Source organism: Phragmites australis, chromosome 13 (assembly GCF_958298935.1).
Source record: "Phragmites australis chromosome 13, lpPhrAust1.1, whole genome shotgun sequence".
In the NCBI taxonomy this organism is placed as follows: domain Eukaryota; kingdom Viridiplantae; phylum Streptophyta; class Magnoliopsida; order Poales; family Poaceae; genus Phragmites; species Phragmites australis.
In genome coordinates this window covers 31,174,413-31,196,816 of record NC_084933.1, presented here as the reverse complement: position 1 = coordinate 31,196,816, position 22,404 = coordinate 31,174,413, and the positions used below count along the sequence as shown (strand labels likewise).

The window sequence follows — 22,404 nt, the reverse complement described above, 5'->3', positions numbered from 1 at the left end:
GCAGTGGCGGATCCACAGTATAGAAATACGGCTCTCATTACTCATCCTTTTTTTTTTCTTCTCTTCTCCCCCAATTCTTCTCTTTTTTTTCATATCCAAAAATTATATCAAAGACTACTCTTAATTGTGACGGGGTAGGGGCTCCAGATCCCTCGCTGGTGGATCCGCCGCTGGCTCGGGCGTTTGATGTAGCTAGCTGGCATTTTCATTGAACAGAGGGCACACATATGTACATACGAACTGGTCTTTATCGCACGTGTGAGGATTTTGGAACGTACGACTTATAAACCGGCCAAGCGTGAAATCTCTAGTAAGTCTGTTTCTATGTACATCGCAGATTCGTCACAGGGGTACAGAGTTGGCGTGCATATAGCTAACAAGGTCACCCATACTAATATAGCGTGGCTAGTATTATTGTAATTTTATTATGATAATATTTGATTAAAAATAATCTTTTTATTTTTTACGAGGTTATTGTCATTAGCTACCAAACACATAAAATTAGAATAAGATTAAAATTATGTTAGTGAAAGAGAAACTATTTATACTTTAAACTTATATCTGAGTCGTATATATATATTGGTTCGATACGTATACGTTTTGATCAACTTCTAAAATCGTGTATCAGGTAGACATCTCAACTAAAATTAGAATTATTATTTTTTGCTTGCGTGTTATATTTTGCCTATTGCCTATTCGACGCAAGTGCCACGCTGATCTGTGATCTCCATGCACGTAACAGTTGGAGTAAGAAATCGATCCTATCAAGTTGATAATGTAGCATCAACCCATAGCCCATCCATTTTTAACTCTAAAAAGAATAACCCGTCCATTTTTTTTCTAATGGCCGCGACGCGATGTGGAGGGACGAGAGCAGCTCCGCTCTTGCCGGCGCCGGCGACTTATGGTCACGAACACGTCGACGCCGACCAACCAACAACAGACCAGACCAGTGAACTCTCGAATCTCCGATGACTGACAGACGGGTGAAGCAATTTTGGGCTGTCCTTTTCTAAATACTTTTTAGAGCTATTCTAATTTTAGAAAAGCCCAAGCCATTTTAGGTCGCTGGTTTTCAGAGGTCCTACTGGGCTTTGGGCTATCTTTTCTTTGTTGGGGAGAACGCTTGGGCAGATAGAAGCCCGGTACTTTCGAACTTGAGAGGACCCATTATTAAGTTGACAGATTCGGCGTAAACTCCGTCAAGTCTAAACATATGGCCCATCACTCCGAGAAACCCAGTCCATGTGTTTCCCGCTCATGCCACATTAAAAACATCGAATTTCACTGATGTTTCTTTTTTTTTAAGACAAATTAAGTACAACTTCCGATCACTAAATCAATAGAACGTTGAGAAGTCAAGAATATATATAATTATTTTTACAAATATGAGCACATTGATCTTTGCTTACCGAGATAACAAGTCCTCATCCCATCAGCTCCCTCGGTCTGCCTGGCCACTGGCCACACTACTTTCGAAAACCAAAGCGACACGATGAAACGACATATGCTGCCCGAAAAACCGTCACGAAAATTCAAAGAGCACACTGTAACATTGAACGTGACTTTGATGCATTACCATTTAGAATAACTCCAAAGTTGTACATTTCCAGCGGCAAATAATAGACATAGACACGCATGTGTCCAACTGGTACAGAAACAAGTCAAACGAACAACCTTTGATAAACACGACAGATGTGTTGAGAGCGACCGCGGGGTGGCTTAGTGCAAGGAATGTGAGCCTGTGCTCACTTTCTCGAACGAATGAAAATTCAAACGTGAGCTTATCTAGAACAAATGAAAAGTCCGGGTGGCAGATGACAAAATGGTTGTACATCAACATCCAATGGGAAGCCAAGTCACTAGTACGCGCGAATACGCTACGCATGCAGTATACTCGTACTAGTGACTATTCACAACTTGTACGAGTACGCTACGCGTGCAACATTGACGTCTTCATAGTCGGTCCTTGATAAACAGTCAAAAAGAAACAAAAGCTTAAGAGCTTGGTTTACACGTGATAGGGTTGGTCTCTTTGGCCCATTGATGCGGTACGTTAGCTAGGTTCAGTGCGTCGTGAAATAGTTCGTCCATATTTAGTGTGGGCGTACGTTAATGCATTGAGAGGATCTTTCTCTAGTACAAGAGGACCAACAAGGACGGAACTTTTGTGTACCAGTTATCTACAGTAAACATTGGGTAGCCAAGTACGAAGAAGATAATTACGGAAAGCATATAAGTAGTAAACCTATCTCAAAATGAGTGCTCTCTCCTCTAACTTTTCTAAAGCCTCCGGTAGCACAACCGAGATAACGATGAGTTCTCCACTCATATAGGGATGGAGCGACAGAAGTATGAAAATATAATAAGGTAGCGACAAGATAAGTCATTTAAATAGATGTCAAATAGAAGTGTAGTGATATATGCACCCAAGGCATCCTAAAGAACGAATGATTTTAACTTTATTACTACACGACATGATCAAATCGATCAGACACTTGCCATCTATCTTTATTGTTCAACTCTTTGATAAAAAGATCAAAAAACAAAACAAAAAGCTCTACCCTTCCATAAATAGATAGGGAGGGCAGAATCATTTGGTGTCCCTTCTAATTAAGAATTAGAGCTTCACAATTACTAACCAATATTTCTCTCATGCCTTTTCTCGTTCATGATTCGATATTATAGTGTCATAGGCGTAGAGGAACCACACCAATCCATCCCGAATTTAGTGGTTAAACTCTACTACGGTGATAATATTGTAGAGGAGGTCCTGCAGCAAAATAGCTCGATGCCAGAATAAAAACTTAACACCTCTTATTTGACTTTTTCACTATTTTGAAATAATAAAAAAAGATCCAAATCCAAGACGCTAATGTAGCATTATTCAAAACATCAATCATCACATCTCATCTCTCCCACTTCACACCTAAAAACACAATATTCTTATAGAGAGAAATGTGCTTTCCTATCTTCTTAATCCGAAATAAAATGGCTGAGGAGAAGAAGGTTCCTTTTGGGGTGCTCTGAAAATGCATCTAGCCCTTAAGTATGATTTTAGTAATTAATGATAATACCTATGAACTAATAATATTATCGAGAATTGTTAGTACGTTGTTTCATATATGATGCATAGAAGAGAGATATGCATCAAGATGAATGAACTCTAAGTGATGCTCAGTTAAGTGATAATAATACATATGGAATAACAATTATGTTAAAAATTATTGTTATGATTATTCCATAGAAGATGCATAAGAAATGAATAATGGATTCGTTGAAGAATATCATAAGATCAAAAGAAATATATCATTGTCATTGAGCTTTAGTGATGCTCATGAGATGAATGAGAAATTTAAAAAGATTGACAACAAGCATGAATGCTAAGTTACTTATGGAGATCAAGTAACTAAAAGTATGAGATTGTCAATTAGATTTTATGACTAACCCATGTGCTTTGTGTTTGATGGTAAGTTTGGATTAGGTTTCATAAGAAGTCATGGGTTGAATTGAGATATTCAATATGCTAAGTTGGAAGAGCAAGATTAAGACAAGCTTAGTGTCTAACTTGTGTACTTGATGTTTGTGGTTCATGCCTAAATAGTGAACTGGATGAAGATGATGAGAAAAGATAAGTCTTTCATGCTTAGCGCATGGGAAGCAATCAAGTGAACTTCATCAAGCTTTCTGAAGATCACGCGAAGATCAAAATAGAAGTGAGGATGATTATCGTCATCAAAAGAAGAGGAGTTGATGATGAGTCTTGAAGAGCTATGAAAAACATCGAGGCATGGATGATGTATTCGTCAAGTTCGACGGGATTGCTCAAGGCAAAGATATAACTTGAATTGTTTTTCTAGTTTTACCGGTCTCAAGGAGTTTGATGGGAGACTGGGTTATATAATTGATACCCGTATTATCAAGAGGGACTGTTGAAAGTGTTGCTCGATTATTGTGTCAAGTGTTCAAAACGTGTGCAAAGTGTGAGGATGAATTTGTGTTGAGAGTTCGTTTTAGAAGTTCAATGTATCTAAAAGGTGTTTTAGATCTAACACTTTGTGTTATCAATCATAGTGGTGAAAAGTGGTTTTAGCCAAACCTTAGTGGTGTTTGGCATGCTCCATGCAGTTCCTAGTTTAATCTTAGAGAATTAAGTTTTAGAAAATGGGTGAAAATGTCTGAATCTTCTTCAAAGTATTCATAGCTTTGATAAAATGTGTTTTAATCATAAATTCAATAGGCACATGTAGCCCTCTGATTTTTTTTTTTAAGTTCAAAATCTCTAAAATCAGACTTTGACATCAAAAGTTATCGTCGTTTTCAGAGTGTGAGTTATGATAAAATCAGAAGTTCCGATGTGATAAAACCAGAAGTTTCGATAGGTATAGGTAGCCATTTGAATAAGCTGTGATTCAAGTTCAGGATAGTCCAACTGCGCTAAGGAAAAGAAAAAAAGAAAAGGCATCTGACATACCCCTCTGTCTCGGGAAATATAGATTGTGCACTGATCTGTCAAAATTAGCGATACCGACATGCCAAGTCGCGCTTCATGATTCAATACCTAAGCTAACACAGGTCACAAGCTCACGTTAACAATTAGACATGTCGGTTAGTACTAGTGACGTGTGACTTGAGAAGATGAGTACTGAGCAGTAGAGTATAGAAGATTGAGAACTCGGGAGGGAATAGATAATGTATTTATACAGGATAAACATATAGGTCGTCCCTTCCGAACGGACGTCTTCTACGGAGCTAGTAGCAAATTAATTATCGGTGTTGGTCATGGGTTAGAAAGGAAAAGGTGAGCGGTGGGCGAGCTGGACACGTGAGATCACGTTGGTGGCGCGGCGCGTCCCGGGAAGTCCGGCCCAACTGCGCGGGGAAATGAAAAACAGACGGCCCTTATCGCCCGGTCCGACGCACGGTGACGTGTCCCCAACCTTATCCTTATCCGGAGAGCAGAGGAGAGGGGACCAACCGCGCGGACCCAGACGTCTGCAGCGGATCCACTTTTTCTTTTACCGCGCTTTTTTTTTTTTTTTTACCTCTGATACATGTAGCGATCAAAACGGTTCGAAAACATGAAACATACTTAAACCACTGTTAGTTTCACATTTTTTTATTAAGTTAATAATAATAATACTGAAAATGAATACGATATCAATAATACGAGAAAATAAAAACGATATTATCAAGACGAAAATATGCTGGTATCGATCGTAAATTGATAATTCAGAACTGAAATAACAATCTAACATGAGTTTCTACATACTCAATTACAGTCATATAAATACATAATAAATAGGTGAGATCTTTATAGTTGTGTTGTATAACGATATTTGGGCAACCTATATACATATATATATATATATATAGTAATATAAATAAATAAAGGAGAAAAGATAAATTAGAGAAAAATGGCGGCCTATATCCCTTTTGGCCCGAAGCAATAGTCCACTCCTACCTTCTCATTTCTTCATACGCCTGCGCAAGGCTTTCCCCACTTGCCCTTTTCTCCTCAGTCCAGCCTAAGTCAGCATGTGAATTATTTTCTTGTCTGGGCAGCACGTTTTCTTGCTTTCTTCTCATTGCTTTGCATGGGCCTAGGGCACCTTCGCCCTTTTTTCTATCACCAGCTTGATCCGACCCATGATTTAAGCTTTCCTTCCCCAACCTCTAGTCGAGTCGCCCCAGCTATCACCTTTATCTGTTTTCACCCGAGACACCTCTATCTCCTATATGCCCAATCCCCTCCCCTTTTATCTCTAACGAGTCAAGCTTCAAAACATCATCCTTAAGACCATCTCCAATAGCTACCTCAAATCTTTATCCTCAAAATACTATTACAGTATCCCCTATCCCTAACACTGTAGCAGTACTGTATCACTGGATAGAGTATCTGTTGGAGATGGATTTCTAGTACTACAGTATACCGCAAAACACTGTAGCACTAGAATTCTCAAATTTGGAGACTCCGTTGGAGATGGCCTAACCAATCCCCAACTAAAACTCAAATTTATCTTGATCTAAATTCACTTCAAACCATCTTAAAATCAATTGGATTGAGCTCTAGCCGTTTTGCCCCAAATCTCGATGAGCCGGTTTTGATTTCTTCATCCCCGGGCCTATATAAAAGAGAAATTATCTGGATGAGAAGGAGTGGAGGACGAAAAGAGGAGAAGTTGGCACAACCTTGCTACCACTACTCCTGGCAGCGCACATATAGAGAAGGGTAGGTTCCCATCATTGCCGCTCGCCGGAGATTAGACCTTGCCCCTGCTGCAGCCACTCGTCGGTGAGGTATGGGTGACGTCCTAGTACGTGCTAATATGGTAAGTGGAAATGCTAACCTCTTGGGTGTAGATGTTGAGTATCCGCTGATGGGACACGTGACGGATTGACGGGAGGTATGTTTCGAGAATTATTATCGGAAATTTCCAGTAAAAAACAGAAAAACCTGAGAACGATAGAAAGTGGCATAAATCATTTTCGCTATTGTTTTCGTATAGTTTTATTGCTTTTATTTTCCTTTTTTCGATATATCGCTCCCGACCTCTGCAGTCGAAAAAGTTCCAAAACAATCTACAGAATTTCGAGTTTTAGCATTTTACTTTTCATCCTAGATACACGTCTGCGTGGCACGTCGTGTTCACTCGCTTCGCGTGGATCCGTGTGGTGCAGCGCTATGATGAGCTCCTACCAAACCCACGGCGGCTGCCCACAGAAAAGCCCCGCCACGGCACCCGTTTTTGCCCACCACCTCCACCGGTGACCCTGCCTCCCCCAGATATTCCACAATCCTCAGACAGAAACGACGGCTCGATTTAACTGGACATACAGTATGTTTTTGGGTGGCATGGATTAAATAAAATCTTCGCGTGTCGATGCCTCAACAACTGATGGGTTTGCATCATGTGAACCCAACACATCGCAAGAGAAGAAAAGAACGCAAACAACCATGAAACCAAAAGGCCAAAAGCTAGGAAGGATGGAGCTCAAGGTGGATCAAGCTAGCGCACATGCTCCTCTTGGTAAGGAGGAGGAGAAGAGACATAGGATCGTGGCCTCCATAAACAAGTAAAAAACCAGCAGTGCTGAAAGGAGAAGATCTCGGGTGCAACAAGTCACCGAGCAGGGGATTTCCCAATTGGAAGCAGCCGGGCCGAGTAGTAGGAGTAGTACTGGTGTCACGTCAGCAGCCGCCGGTATTACTCCTACGTGATGATCTTATCCTTGCCGGCTTTATCCGGCCCACGTCAGCACGCACGCACTCGCAGAAAATGAAGCAAGCAGACACGCTTCTTCTTCAATCTTCAGATCCACGGATATTTCCTTCACGCTCGCGCTATAAAAGGACCCGCGCATCTCTATCCCAAGCTCTATTCCTTTCCCAATCCGACACGCATACGCATCCCTCTTCTCTTCTACTGGAGCAGCAGCGGCCGCTGGTGGTTCACTGAGAAATCCAGTCGAGGATGTTGGCCATCTTCCAGAAGCAGGTGGCGCACGCGCCCCAGGAGCTGAACAGCCCCCGGGCCGGCGCGGCCAAGCCCAAGAGTCCCGAGGAGATCCTCAGGGACTTCCACGCCACGAACCCCGCGGATGCCTTCTCCACCTCCTTCGGGGGTGGCGCCGCGCTCGCCTGCGTCGGCGCGCGCGCCCTTCCCGCCTCCGGCTACCAGAGGTAACTTCAAACTACCACTGCGACTGCAGCTTCAGACAAAGAAAGGAAGCTGCGATGGCAACCAAAAGCTGCGATTTCAGACAGAGTGGTGGACTGAATTCCAATTGTGCTGTGTGCAGGATGTTCTGTGGTCTGGACGACATCTACTGCGTGTTCCTGGGGCGGCTGGACAACCTCAGCGGCCTGATCCGTCAGTACGGGCTGTGCAACAAGTCCACCAACGAGGCGCTGCTCGTCATCGAGGCCTACCGCACCCTGCGCGACCGCGGGCCATACCCCGCCGACCAGGTCGTCAAGGACCTCGTCGGCTCGTTCGCATTCGTCGTCTTCGACAACAAGTCCGGCGCCGTCTTCGCTGCCTTGGTATGTACGAGTCCCGCAAATTGATGAAGCGCACGTTGCTGCTGGTTGCTCGCTAACGCAAAGTGCCGCAGTCACACGAATCCACGTACTAACTAACCAGTGGAGTGGATTCCTTGAATGCGCAGTGCGCCGACGGCGGCGTGCCGCTGTACTGGGGCATCGCGGCGGACGGGTCGGTGGTGATCTGCGACGACCGGGAGATCGTGAAGCGCGGTTGCGGCAAGTCGTACGCGCCCTTCCCCGTGGGGTGCATGTTCCACAGCGAGGGCGGGCTCAAGAGCTTCGAGCACCCGATGAACCGGCTCAAGGCGATGCCTCGGGTGGACAGCGAGGGCGTCATGTGCGGCGCCAACTTCAAGGTCGACACCTTCACCAAGATCAACTCCATGCCGCGCGTCGGCAGCGCCACCAACTGGGCCGCATGGGACGACGCCATCTAGTCAGTCAAGTCATGATGCTACTGCCGCTACTCAGTGCTCTTCTACCATGTCCGACCGCGGCCTCCGCCGTCGCCCGTGTCCTGCTGTCTCAATCTCTCGGCTGTGCTTCCCCCAGGGTCTCAGAGCAGATTAACATAGGCTAGTGCTGCAGCGTAGAAGCACACGCCTGCCTTTGTCTTGTTCTTCTTTTCCTCCCTCTTTCGCCATGCCAATATTGTACATTTTCTGGCGCCTGTGGCTTGTGGACTTGGTTGTTCAACATGATGAATAATACTAAGAGTTTGCTTGAAAACTTGCGCACGTTTTGCTTTGTGCATACGAGCTTTGCATTTCTCTGATATATTAGGATCTACACCTACTTGGAGGCCAGAGCTCCGGCCGCTGGTCAGTTGCGTGCTGCGGGAAGCTTGGATTCCATTCTACCGGACGAACGAATTGGAAATGGCTGCAGCAACATTTGCGGTCCGCACTCTGCCTGTGTGCATGTCTTGCAGTGTGCACGGCAGTTCTTCTCGGTTTTTGATTAATTTTTAGTTTTGTATGGGAAGGTCTATTTTCGATTGGAAATTGATGTTGGGGTTTGAGCGGCAACAAAAATTCCAAAGAAATTCGATGGACATCTCAGATGATTGAGGTTTGCAGATCTTCCGGTCATACGGCAGCCGCTGCTCCGTATGGAACACGTAATCACCAAGGATAATGTAGTTTATGATATGATATGGTATGGGCCTTTGGACAAGGGCGTGCCTGACATGGTTTCTGCTGATCAAAACACAAGTAGTCCAACAAGATCAGGAGAAGCGGATCAGGACAAGGATAATGTAGTTTGTATTGTACCACCAGTAACCGTGCGGCCCATGCAGCCGATGTAGAAGGGAGTCCTGGAGAAGAAGTTGGGCCTCGCCTCCTCCTCCTCCCTTCCCCTAGACTTTTCTGTGACGCGGGGGGCCTGACCCAATCCCACGACGGCCGGTGTGCGGTCCAACGTGCCAACGAGGGGGCAGCCCCCGCTTTGCGAGTTTTTTTTATTTACATTTTCTAATTTACAAAATTAAATAAATAGGCTATAGATGAAAAATTTATAGTAGTAGACGTTTTCTACCCTCTCAAAAAGTTAGTAGCCCTTTCAGACGGTGGTAACGATACCACAGGTCTTACCGTTCTCTGAGAGTGTGGTTAGGTCTTTCAGCCACCTGAGAGTGCGGTTAGTATTCTCTGTGAACAGTACTTAGCTGCTCAATTTCTCTGTTTAAAATAGTAATCTTTTAGTACTTTAAAAATCCTAAACTCCTTTATACATGTTCCATAATCCATGGCAACCTATTTTAATTAGATTCACTAAAAATTATGTGTAAAATTTAAACTAAATTCTTAAAAAATGGTACTTTTATAAGTTATAGTAATTATTAGGGCATCAAATAAATTCTCAAAATCTAGAATAAATCACTTATATTCTTCTTATATGATTGACTAATTTTTAAAATTATTTTCGGTCCTAGGTTTGTATATGTTTGAATTCAAATTGAGTTAAAAGAAAAATATCACATGAAATTATAAAAATACATATAAATAGAGAATTACAAAGTAACTCACTTTTTCACCATGTAACCCAGGGCTGAAATAATTTTAGAAATTATTATATCACATAAGAACGATATTAGTGAATTTTTACAGATTTTTAAGAATTTTTTTGATGCTCTAATAATTGCTAGAAGTTATAAAGTATCCTTTTTTAGGAATTTTAGTTTAAATTTTACATATGCTCTAATTAAAATGGTTCGCATATGGATTATAGAACATACACAATTTTTTAAAGATTTGTAAAATAACAGAAGAATATTACTTTAAATAGAGAAAAAAAGATAAAATTGGAAGACTAAGTAGTGTTCACTGTGGGAACAGTACTAACCAGTGTGGTTAATTGCACTCTCAGATGGTGGTAAGGCATGCGCTTATCACTGTAGTATTCTTATTGCTTTTTAAAGGGCTACATCTTTTGAGAGGATGATAGATATATATTACTGTAATTTTTTCATCCGAGATCTATTGAATTTTTAAGTTAAAAAATATAAAAAAAATCCCGCTTGGCACTGGCACTCGGCTGCTGGAGACGGAAGCCACTCGGGACCTCGCGCCAGTTACTGGTCCATCGGTGTCGCTTCGGCAATTGGGCTACATGTGCCCTGTCCCCCCTGTTGCTGGTCTCGGAACGATGATGGGCCAGCCCAGCCGCGCTCGGGCTGGTTGCTGTTGCCGTCTCGACGCGACTTTAGTGAGAGCCACATAGATGCTCCGCTCCCAAGCCCAATGAAGACCACAAAAAGAGCCTTGGATTGGTTCAAAAGCCGCCGAAGCCATTGCCGGTTCTCCCCGCAAATTCCAGCGTTTGAAACCAGATTTAGGTATATTTGTTTGGACTTTTGTTTTTTTAATTTTTTTAATTTTTGATTTGTCTGAAAAGCTAATTTTGAAAATAAGTTGTTGATTTTTATAATAAATTTTTGACTTCTCAACACATAGCTTCTCAGAAAGTATACTCAATGAGATTTTTAGCTTTAGTTTATTTATCTTAGAAGCAGTCTTCTGACTCTTTCAAAAACTAATTTTCTAAAATCTTGTTTGTTCTTGCTTCTAGCAATAGCAGAAGCAGAAAGCAAACATAGCCTTAGGTCATATTTGACACAGCTTGTGCTTCTGTATAATTCATTTTCTGAAGAATCCTGTGAAAAACACATTCTATTTCTCCAGATTATGCAACTTATTTTTGAAATTCTCTTATTGATAATCTACTATAAAATCCTACGGTTTGACATATCTTCTGCAAAATCCTCAAGAATACACGAACAGAAACGGTACCAAACATGACCTTATTTAGCGCACACTACTGGCGGCTGCTGCATACTCAGAGCCACGACTGGAGGAGATATGGGCAGTTCCCAAAATCAGGGCAATCTGAAACTTGCGGGACTAGACAAGGATCGAGTTTTGCCTGAATAATATCATACTATCATCACTTAGCTAACGTACGAACGGAAGGCAGCAGCCAGAGACTGTTTCCCCAAGCAAGAACCGGTCGTTCTGCACGTAGCTGGATGTGGATCTCTCTTCCACAAACCATTCCAAGAAGCTTCTTTTCCGCAACGCACGTACTGGTATGTCCAATTGCGACTTTTAAGTTTCAAAGATGACGCAGGTGTCACCTGGTTGGTCGATGCTAATGTTTCTTGTTCTGACTGTCCAGCTGGTGGATCGACGCCTTCTTGCAGGTGCGCTGCTCCTCACCTGTTTCACTTTCACCGCCATGGTAAACTGAATTGTCCTGACAATGCAATATTCTTATTAGACTGTCTCTGGAATCCAAGGACTGAAAGTAACAAAATGGTGCGATTTCTTGTCCCGTGTTATGACTAAGCAGAGAAAGACGGGAACTCCGCTTACCCTTTTTTTTCCCAAGTTGTCATAAAGACCAGAATATATATGGTAGTGACATGTGAACTGACATTATCATGACCAGCCTGCCTGTTATGATATCTTTAATCTCTTGCTATCTTTCTATCCACGATTCCAGAGGGGAATAGCAGCTGTTCTGCGTGGAGGTGTAGAAAAATCTGATGGGTTTGTTGGAACGCTACCTTTCCAGCTTAGATTAGTCCGTCCGATCGATTCGTTGGCATCGATGACTTGGATTTGCAGTGAGAATTAAGCAGGCCGCATCTAACTCGTGTAATATTTGACTTGACTTTCATTGCTAGACAAAGGCGATCAGACGCCAGTTCTCATGGACAATCACACCACAGCAGCAATGTTGTAGTCAAAATATGTTGACAAATGTTTTAAAAAAGATGCGATGAACAAGGATGCCATGGGCATTTTTTCCTTTTTGCGAGCAACTGGCCATGGACATGTACAGCAGTACAGTACCTATGAGATCGATGGTTTACTTGCATAGCAAATAGCCAAAGATTTTGCAAGAGTGCATCAACATCTTATACAATCTGGACGTACGTACAGGAGATATGAAACGAGTCAAAACGTTTCATATCCATGGCCAGTTGCTCGCAAATAGTCAAAGATGTTGGCCTTTGCAGTTGGGCACACGAGTGAATTAAAATTCAGCACCTTTGCAGTTGTTCTTTTGTAGCGGTGCTTTCTAGCGTTAGTTGTTTTTGCCTAATTGTTCACATGGATAGTTGTTTGGGACTATTTCTTCTTTTAATAAACAACGACAGTCCTCTCACCGTGGTTCTTAAAAAAAAATTACACTCTTCCGTATGTGATCCATTCAGGAATCGATTCAGGGAAAAAGATCAGGAGGAAATCCGTGTCAACTACCCAAAGCATACGGGAACCGTTGAGGCCTCACATGAAGGAAGGATCACAATCACACAGCTATTTCCATGAAACAGACGCATCAAATTGATTAAATTGCACCATTAAGTAGCTACTCAATCCGTGATGATGCATCGACCATCCGTTCATGTGCAGCTAGGCATACATGAACTGCATCTGTGCGCCGAAAGGAACAATTCTGGATCTTTTTCCCCACTGACCTAGACGAATTATCTAATCACTGCACGAGTCGTCGATCCAGTCTTAAGCTTCTGGAGTGACACAATTTTATTTCCAGTACCAGCTGTGACAAGACATATCAATACAGGCAAGAAGTCTACAGCCAAGGAACGGCCGGCAGATCCTAGACAACTGATACGTGCATGATGCATGCGCTATAAATTGGTGGGTTCGCCATTGGCGCCCGTCGCGACCCGCCACTGTCGCAGTCGCCGCTGAACATTGCGGATGTTTCCAGGCGCATCGATCAATGCCACGAAGAAGCAACGAAGGAACGAACCGATGAGACAGACGCGCATTCACTTCTGAACTTTTGACACCATATATGTGAACCGACGGCGGCTATATATGTATTCCGTGATTGATCTGCAGAGACAAATAATTCTACGACTCAGATCGACCCAACAAACACAACTCGTTCTCACACGGATAACAGATGCTCCCAAGATTTATGATCGATCGTGCATGCCGTATAATCAGACTGTCCAAGCGGGGCAGATGCATGCATCTGCAACGAAATAAACACCGACAATGTACCCGTCGTGATCGATCTAACGGTTCCCAACTTCTCGTCGTGGATGGAGCAGGCTTTCAGAGAAGAAAGAGAAGAAGAAAAAGAGGGTTAAACTCTGCGATATCGTCATTCTTGACAACCTGTGACGCGAGTATTAGGTCACGCCAGAAGGAAGTATACTTGTTCATGCTGATGCCGTCAAAGCTGTGGAGGGGTGGATCTCGCTATCGAGCCATGCCGCAATTCCATAGTATAATATTCATCGCATTGCAATTCGCATGGCCTTTTTAATCGATCATTAATAATATATTAATATCAGGACGTGTGAACGGCCACAGTGAAAAGGAATAAGTTGACAAGAGAGCCACAAGACACCAAACACAGGGAACAGCCGGGGAGCAACTAGATCCAAGCTGAAAAATGGAGCCATGATTTGGGTTGACTCATGACCTCATGACCACTGCAACTGTGGCCGGCCTGAACAATCGACAAATCAACCAGTACAACAAAAACAAGCTTGTCAAAATCATGCATCAATTATTCAACCACGTTAATATGCACGGACGGAGGAGCTGCTCACTGCAGGGCAAGGATGCCACTTTGACAATTCAACTGGCAACCGAAAGCGGCTCCTAGCCGCCATCGCCCAACCCACCTTGAGCCCTTGCTAGAGCCCCCGCCCATCCCTATCTCGCCTTCCTCGCCCTTGCTCCAGCCGCCCCTGCCCTACGCCCAAGTCTCCCTCTCCTCAACTACCTAGCCCCAGAGCACCGGCTAGGAGCTCCCATGCCAGACTCTGTCGAGGAGGTCCTGACCTGCCTAGACCCAGCGCTGTTACTACCAGGTCAGCGAGGGGCCCTCCCCACACGGGCACCTCACGAGGCTTCACCGGCCCTTCCTACCTATGCTATGACTGTCTTCGAGCTCTCTAAATCAACTATGGAGAAGATCGATCAACCACGTAAGGCTATGTTGTGGAAGGGAGCAAGTGAATGCAACGGTGGAGATTGCTAGTGGCTTGGGCCATAGCTTGCTGCCTAAAAGAAGATAGTAGCCTGGGTCTCAAGGATTTACACTCTCAGAACCATAGTTTACTGCTCAAGTTCCTACATAAGCTCTGCCAGGGAGGACATGCCCTGGACTCGGTGGGTCAACCAACACTACAAGCCTTTCCAGGCTGGGTTCCGCATGTCACTGACATACATGTCTAGTTGGAACACCCTTGCACATCTCATGCCTATCTACATTGCAATCACTTCTATGGAGGTGAGGGATGGCAAAACCACCTTTTTCTAGTATGATGATTGGACCTCCCTGGGACCCCTTCACCGGGCCCTTTCGGCTGCCTTCTCACACTGCACTACTAAAGACATCCTAGTAGTTGAGGCACTGGCGGGTGGCACTCTCAACCTAGAACTCCAACCACGCCTCACGGCCTCTACCAAGGTTGACCTCGAAATGCTAAATGGTAATTTGGCCGCCCTGTTTCTAGGAGACAACCTTGACGTCAGATGGATGAGAGGTGCAAGAGCACTAGGTTTCAAGACAGCCCTGGCCTACAAGATGATCTGCACTCCCTCCCCATCCCCCTCTCGCGCGCGCAGACAAGATACACGCCTCCAGAAGTATAATTGGAACAACTTCACCCCCAAGAATGTCCAAATCTTTACTCTAGATTCTCTGACATGGTAATACCTGAACCAGAGCTTTCCTCCACCCGGTTGGCGCCGTCCTGAGTCCTTATTGCCCCTATGCCCCATAAACAATTGACCACCTCTTCATTTCTTGTTCTGGGATTACCGAACTGTGGAGCCACGTGATACCTGGTGTTAGATCCGTAAGCTCACTAGACACCCTCTACCCCATGGTGTACTTCTCCTTCAATCAATGGTTGATGCCTCTCTGCAACATGGTCATCCTCCTGCTGCTCTGGGTTGCTTGGAAATGACGGAATCGCATGATCTTCGATGGGATCAACATGAACCTCGTGAACACTAGGCAGCTGCTTCGAGCCCATCTCCACCTCTAGGTAGTTCGGGCCCCTTCTTCGGTCAACATAGAGGCCACATTGGATTGGTGTGCTAGCATCCCCTTTCCTGTTCTTGTTGTAACTCCGCTCACCTTGTGGTAGTACTATTGTACTATATATACCTCTTTCATTTTTGTAATGAGAAAAATTCAGGTGGGTAACCCCCCACCATTGTTTTCCTAAAAAAATATTCAACCACTAAATGTGGAGTGCACCTCTTCTCTTTTTTTAAGAGAAGAAAAAAGAAAATCAAAGCATTAAGAACCCTAAAGAATCACAAAACTCTGTTCCTTTTCTTTTCCCTCGACAAGGGAAAGAGATCGCTATAGACGACAGAATACGTAAGGAAACTTGTTTAGTCAATCAATTACGAACATCAAGCACGTGGCCGACAATACTAAAAGCCAACGATGAATCTGCATGCTATGTAAATACACTCCTGTGGCTCTAAGGTTTTCTACATGATTTTCCTTATTAAAAGACGACCGTATTGGAGATTTGAAGTAAACTTTGTTAACCGTGAGAAACTAGAGTAGTCTACTAGTTATAATAACCTAATATTTTTCGTCAAAAGAATAACCCAATGCTGTAATTTTTCACCGAAGGCGTGATTCGAACCTGTAGAATTAGAGATACAAGTTTTGTGTTTCTCGGATCAATGGGTCAATCTAACCCCTCAATTGAACTAATATATCACTTTCACCTATTTAAGTTAAGAATAAAATTAAACTAAAATAGTGAGACAGAATGAACCATTTCATACCCACTTAGGTCCCTAGATGAATAGATGTTTGTATCCCTGCGTGGAATCAGTCGGAGGCAGGTTTGAACACGAGCCAACGCGGCACTACGGCCACTAGTGTCAAAAGCGTCAAATGAGCCCGCCGACGAACACGCGAGCCATCATCATTTCATATCCATGGCCGGGTGGGGTGGAGTCGTGGAGACCTCACCACCGGCTTTGGCGATGTCTGCGGCGTCATGAGGTAATCGCCATCATCGGCTGGTGAGTGTGAAACGAAAGCGCGGCGTTGGCACCACCACCCGCCGCGCGCCGACGCAACAAACCTGGGCTGCTGGGACTAGGATCGCACGAGTACGACAAAATAGTGGTGTTGCTGCTGCCAGCGATTTCTGTTTCGTTTTACAATTTTTTTGTTCACCAGTTTAAAGATTTGTATGTTGTTTATCTTGTTAGCTTTTTGTTTCGTGAGAGGTTGTTTAGGGCAGCGGGTTATTAGAAGTTGTTTAGTTAGAGTTATTTCGATAGAGTTTTTTCTGATCATACTCTGTAAGCCTTCTCTTTGTGCGCTGGTATTTTCAGTTTGAACTGTGGTGCTTTTTATAAATTGGGGTAAAGTCTTTGGTCTATAAAATACCAAAATTCGCAAAATTTTATCAAAATTTTATTCATATTTCATCCTCCGCAACGTGGATCCCACATGCGAGTAAGAGAATTTCAAAATTAGATATTTCATTATCCTACTAAATTTCCAAAATTTGCAAATTAAAATTTCATCGTTGGCTGCTGCTTCTACATCACAACCCAAGAAAATGAGGCTAATGTTTTGTTAAGAGATGGACGGTGGCCAAATTGTTAATGCAACCAGTCCAAATCCATCTCGTGCCGTCGCCGTCGTCACTGGCCACGCTCAGACCACGAATCCACCATAGGCACTGCACCAGGGCAGGTGAGCGGGACGAGACAGACCCCTTCTTCCCGGCTGCTACCGTATTTTCAAATCTTTTTTGTTTAATAATATTTTTTTATTAGAAAATAATAATAATAATAGCTAAATTCAAAAAATCATATGAATATTGTCGACACGTGAAATACCGACAAGGGTCCTGTCGGCATTCCGAATGCCGACAACCTATATGGCACTGAGCTCAGGGCTCTGTTGGCACGCGGAAAGTGGACAAAAGGCCTATCGACATTCCGCATGCCAACAGGACCCCGGATACATATCTATAGGGGTGTCATGGGAGCGGATAGCCGATATTCATGTCGGTATTCTGTGTGTCGATATGCCTCTTTTTATTGATTTTTATTAATAATTAGGGCTGACCACAAGTACTTTTCCATTTGAATTTGATTTTTTGTTTTTAATAAATTTATGTTATATAAATATTGACAAAAAAATATTAATCGAACAATAATAGTTGGGAGCACAATTATCATAGAATCAGGTACGGATGTTACATACACTGAAAAATATTACATGTGGTTTATTGTCGGTGCATGAATGGACCCTAACTATAAAAGAGATGACGACAATAAACGTTAGCATGTATGCTATGCCTAAAAACTATCGTAATAGTGTGCCGCTGCTAAAACTAACATGTTTTAGAGAATGAAAATAGTTCGAATCATAATAGATGCTGTCTACTGAGTGCACCTAGAATATTTGTTTTTTCGTAGGCCATTAGGGCCTCCCATCTTAGCGCGACGGGCCCTCTCTCGCTTCCTCTCCCTTTCTGCTTCGCATGCTTCAGCCGTGGCGCCCTCCTCCTCTGCCTTCCTCATGCGCTCCTCGTCCTGATACTTCAGTCGTAGTTCCTCCTGTTGTTGCTTGTATTCCCAGCATTCATACGCTTCCCTCCCCCATCGCATGGTAATTTGAACTCACTATTTCAGGTGCTCATTTTGCTCAATATCCAGCCATTTCATAAAGTCACAGATAGGTGGAGGAGATGAGACAAATGAAATAAGAGATGAGATTAGTAAGACAGTGCATGAAGTTATATGAAAAGTATCACATGAGTGATTTATGTCGTTATACCGATAGATACTCATATGGTCCATATCGAGACTTGTCGTACTGGTAGTTGGCACACATGAAGAAGAGTAGATCATATGTGTAAGAGATATCCCGGGACTCGCGAAACCTACAAGGGTCGCCATATAAGCACATTAGGGGTTCGACCCCCTATAGGATGAAAATTCTCTAAATGTTTCTTGGGTGAGGTTGGTGGAGCTGATGAAGACATTGTAGTTGAAATAGTTGAGAAATGAGTGACTTATCCATGGATGAGGGTGGAGTTTTTTTAGTGGCTAGGGACTGGTGCATGGACTGAGTGCATAGGCTTGGCTGGGGGTTGGAGCATAGGATTTCCTATGAAAGCTGAAAAAGTTATGGCATTAATGCTTGGTAGAGATTCTCTATGAAAGTTGTTACTTATTGTAGTCATATCATTCTCCAAAAATTCATAAAGGAGTTATTATTCCCTGTGCATGGAAGATAGGGAATCCTGTGAAAGTATTGGGCTTACAAAAAATGTATTGGTAAATGATAAAACCCGATCATTTCATTGAAGAAAGTAAAATACATCATAAATAAAGATCATCTTAAGCATTCATTGCCTGTCTATGGGTATAGTACGTAAGACAATATGCACCGACTCGTACCTTACTCGTACACATTCTACGATAAATTACAATGGCATGTAGTACTCTATCGCTAAATGAAGCATGCCTTATGCAAAGATAGATTGCAAGGTGCAAGAAAATATCTATTGGGTTGGTGAAAAAGATGAAGGCTTCTAATCCAGTATTCGAACGCTAAATGAAGCATGCCTTAATGGTAAGTAGTAACAGCTGAACATGTAATACATAGAACGTAGACATGTACGGATAGACTTTTCAGTGGTACCCCTAATAGGTCAGTGCAGTCTAGCGAATAGACTTCTCAGTGCTACCCCAAATAGGTTGGTGCATTCTAGGCCATAGGCTCTCAAATATTGCAACATATTTTCAGTGGTACCCCTAATAGGCCAGTGCAGTCCAAGCCATAGGCTCTCAAATGCTGCAACATCTTTGCACTGCCTCTGAGACTTCTTGTATACAAACGAAACCTAATCTATTCTCTACGCACACATCTGTTGACCTCGCATTTAATCGAGATAATGGTGCATCCTTATCCTCTCGATGGCCCTATCGATTTATCGCCTCCACACCCCCATTTAGACGTCTATGGTAGAGATTACTACGGAAACCACAATACTCTTTCTTGCGCGTTTTGGCCACCATATCGGCATGGAGATGACATTATAGTCCAAGTTTATGAGCATTTCGATGACACAGGCTGTCGATTCTTCCGTTGTCCACATTTCAGAGTAAGACCAAATAAACGCACATTCTTTGCGATTTTCACCATACCATTTACTTATCTCATATAACACTTTTTTCATATGGATGATTGTGGTTTCTAATACTAGATTGACCCACGGTTAGAACCACACATCCAAGAATACATCTATCAACTGCACGTCATTATCGCAGAACTACAGGAACAATTGCACCAAGAGAAAACCAACAACGTAAGAAGCCGCTATATCCTTCCTCGCATGGTAGGTCGGAGGAACAACTGGGAGTACTATGGATGTGTTCTAGCGGATGGCCCATGTGTTGATTTCGTATTTAACCTATACTATTTTTGCCAATGTATTTCAGATAGGGCATTCATGTGCAGTATGCTATATGTATCATACTATCGTAGTTGTAGTATATGAGGGTATTGTCAATTCATATTATGCTACGTGTATCGTACTATTGTAGTGGTCAGTATGAGTAGTATTAAAGTATCCCGAGGTACCGTGCTACACTTATGTAATTTTTTATTGTACGTGTTGTTTGTAATTGAATAAATTGTACCCTGTCATATAAACATTTTTAGTGGTACCCCTGTTGTATCGTTGTAGTCAGGACGGCACGCAGGTACGTTGAAAAGCTGATAAGATTACACGATGCTAAGCTTTTGGAAGGCAGGAAAACACGAGTAATAAAACCAAGGCTGATAACATAATACCGACATAAACATCTTACATGACATGTCAATAGCATAATAGAAATAACATAAACATATACAAGTACTGTCTAATGGCGTAGTCAAGCGACGTCTCTATGGCCACGGGCACACTTGATGCGCACGCCCACCGGCCTCTATCGGGTAGCTGCTTTGTGACGCACCTGGTCAGTGGAGAACGTAAAGGAGTCGCGCGGAGGGTGGCGAGGTCGTGCAGCATCTGCAGGGGTGGCAGGGTCGGACTATGACAGCTGCATCGGTGGAGGTGCCCCAGCTGTCTGTGATGAGCCCTCCTCGTTGGCCAGCTCCGTCAACCAGTCATCCGTCAAGGAGAGTGACGAGCCGGACGCTGCGTTGAAGGATGGTGGAACTGTTGCATGGCACAACTTTTATCAAATGCCATGCATCACAATATAGTTGAATTGAAAGATACAATCTCGAGTGATACTGTTGATAGTGACGAACCTAGAACTGAAGTACCTGAGCTGAAACCCGAAGTCGGCATATAATGCAGCGGTGGTGGCTGAGACAACGAGGCGGGTTCCATGTGGAAGCGTGTCAGCGTAGCACGAGCGCATGACGGCAACCACGTTTGTGTGGTAGGCCCAACGACGTCTGGTACCCTCTGGAATGAAGCACGTCAAAACTCGTCGAGGCAACGCCGTGCCAGTCGACGCAGACCAGCCATCAGCTCACTCGGATCAACACGCGGTGGGACCGACTCCCAGCGGTCCATGAAGTCTAGTAACCCCGTGCCGATGTCCCTGCATGTGTCCGCCTACTATGCCCGAGCGACCACATTTAATAATGAGAATGAAAGTCAGTACAATGAAATAGCCTCATGTACCATTGCGTGGTACACCGCCGCCGACTGCGTAACGAACGTGTCGGTGACCTCCGGCTTGTGTTGCGGTGGCTCCAGAGGCACAGGGAAGCACCTAACCCGCCACCTCGCGTCCTCCATCCTAGGGTCGTAAGGCCCGCTGGGGACATGGACGTGTGCAGCTGCGTTCGCCCACTCGTCCACCCACGCTTGCAACTTACCCCTCCAAGTTGCATCGTATGCGATGTCTTGACCCTTCCTCGTCATCCTGCCAGATGAAGTTACGATTACAAAACATATAACATGGTTAGTAAATAACTTGTACATGCAAATACTTACAAGTGAGTGATGTCTGTCAGTAGTCGTGGTAGGGGGAAGTGCTGGTGATACCCGAACTGCCTGAACACTCGGTCCGAGTAGTAGGGCTCCACCGTGATGTTGAACACCAGTCGTCGCCGCATAAGCCAGAGATCCTGGTCCCTGTGGCACAAGTCGGAGAGGCCAATAGGCGCGAGCGTCGTGACCGTCTCGTGGTCGTACGATGTCCAGCGCACCCTGTCTGTCTGCAACTGGTCGAATGTGGCAATGAACTAAGGGTACGAAGAGCGTGTCGTCCCCGTCGCCCACCTTGGCTGCATGAAAAGGAAAAATGTCGGGCATATATGCGTCATGAAAGAACAATACTGAAAAAAAGTGTTAACTTATAATACTTATGTCGCGCTTGCACCAGAGTGAATCCATCACAAAGCCGTCCACTACATCGTGCAGACCGAACTCGTTAGGGAAGTAGAAAAACTGATTGTAAGCGTCATACGAGCTCAGGTGCGGGCGCCCTATGTCGAAGCGCTCGTATGACCACAGGGTCAGGAGCAAAGGACAACCTGTGATCGACCCGGACTCACTCCTCCTACATCAGGCCTAGCACAACGCCCGGTATGTTTGCGCTAGGACTGCGGAGCCCCAACTAAGCTGAGGGAGCTGCTCCAGGGGGTTGTCTATAATCTGCCGTGCGAAGAAGAGGAACCGCTTGTCAATGGTGTCCGCATGCGTGCTGGTGAAGAGGACCCAACCGAACAACCATAGCAGGTACGCCTCTAGGTGCCGTCACACTCTCCAGTCCTCTGACTTTGGCATCAGGCGGTCCACCCGGAATTGTTGGACCTAGACCTTTGATGGA

General features: G+C 44.1%; 1 protein-coding gene across 1 annotated transcript; it reads left to right on the top strand.

The window, feature by feature from the left end:
* Positions 1–7,370: 7,370 nt before the first annotated feature.
* LOC133888680 (stem-specific protein TSJT1-like) lies at positions 7,371–8,779 on the top strand. The gene is made up of 3 exons (XM_062329010.1): positions 7,371–7,684; positions 7,804–8,047; positions 8,173–8,779. The coding sequence occupies exons 1-3, from the start codon at positions 7,476–7,478 to the stop codon at positions 8,485–8,487; spliced, it is 768 nt and encodes a 255-aa protein (XP_062184994.1). The 5' UTR covers positions 7,371–7,475; the 3' UTR covers positions 8,488–8,779.
* Positions 8,780–22,404: the final 13,625 nt, after the last annotated feature.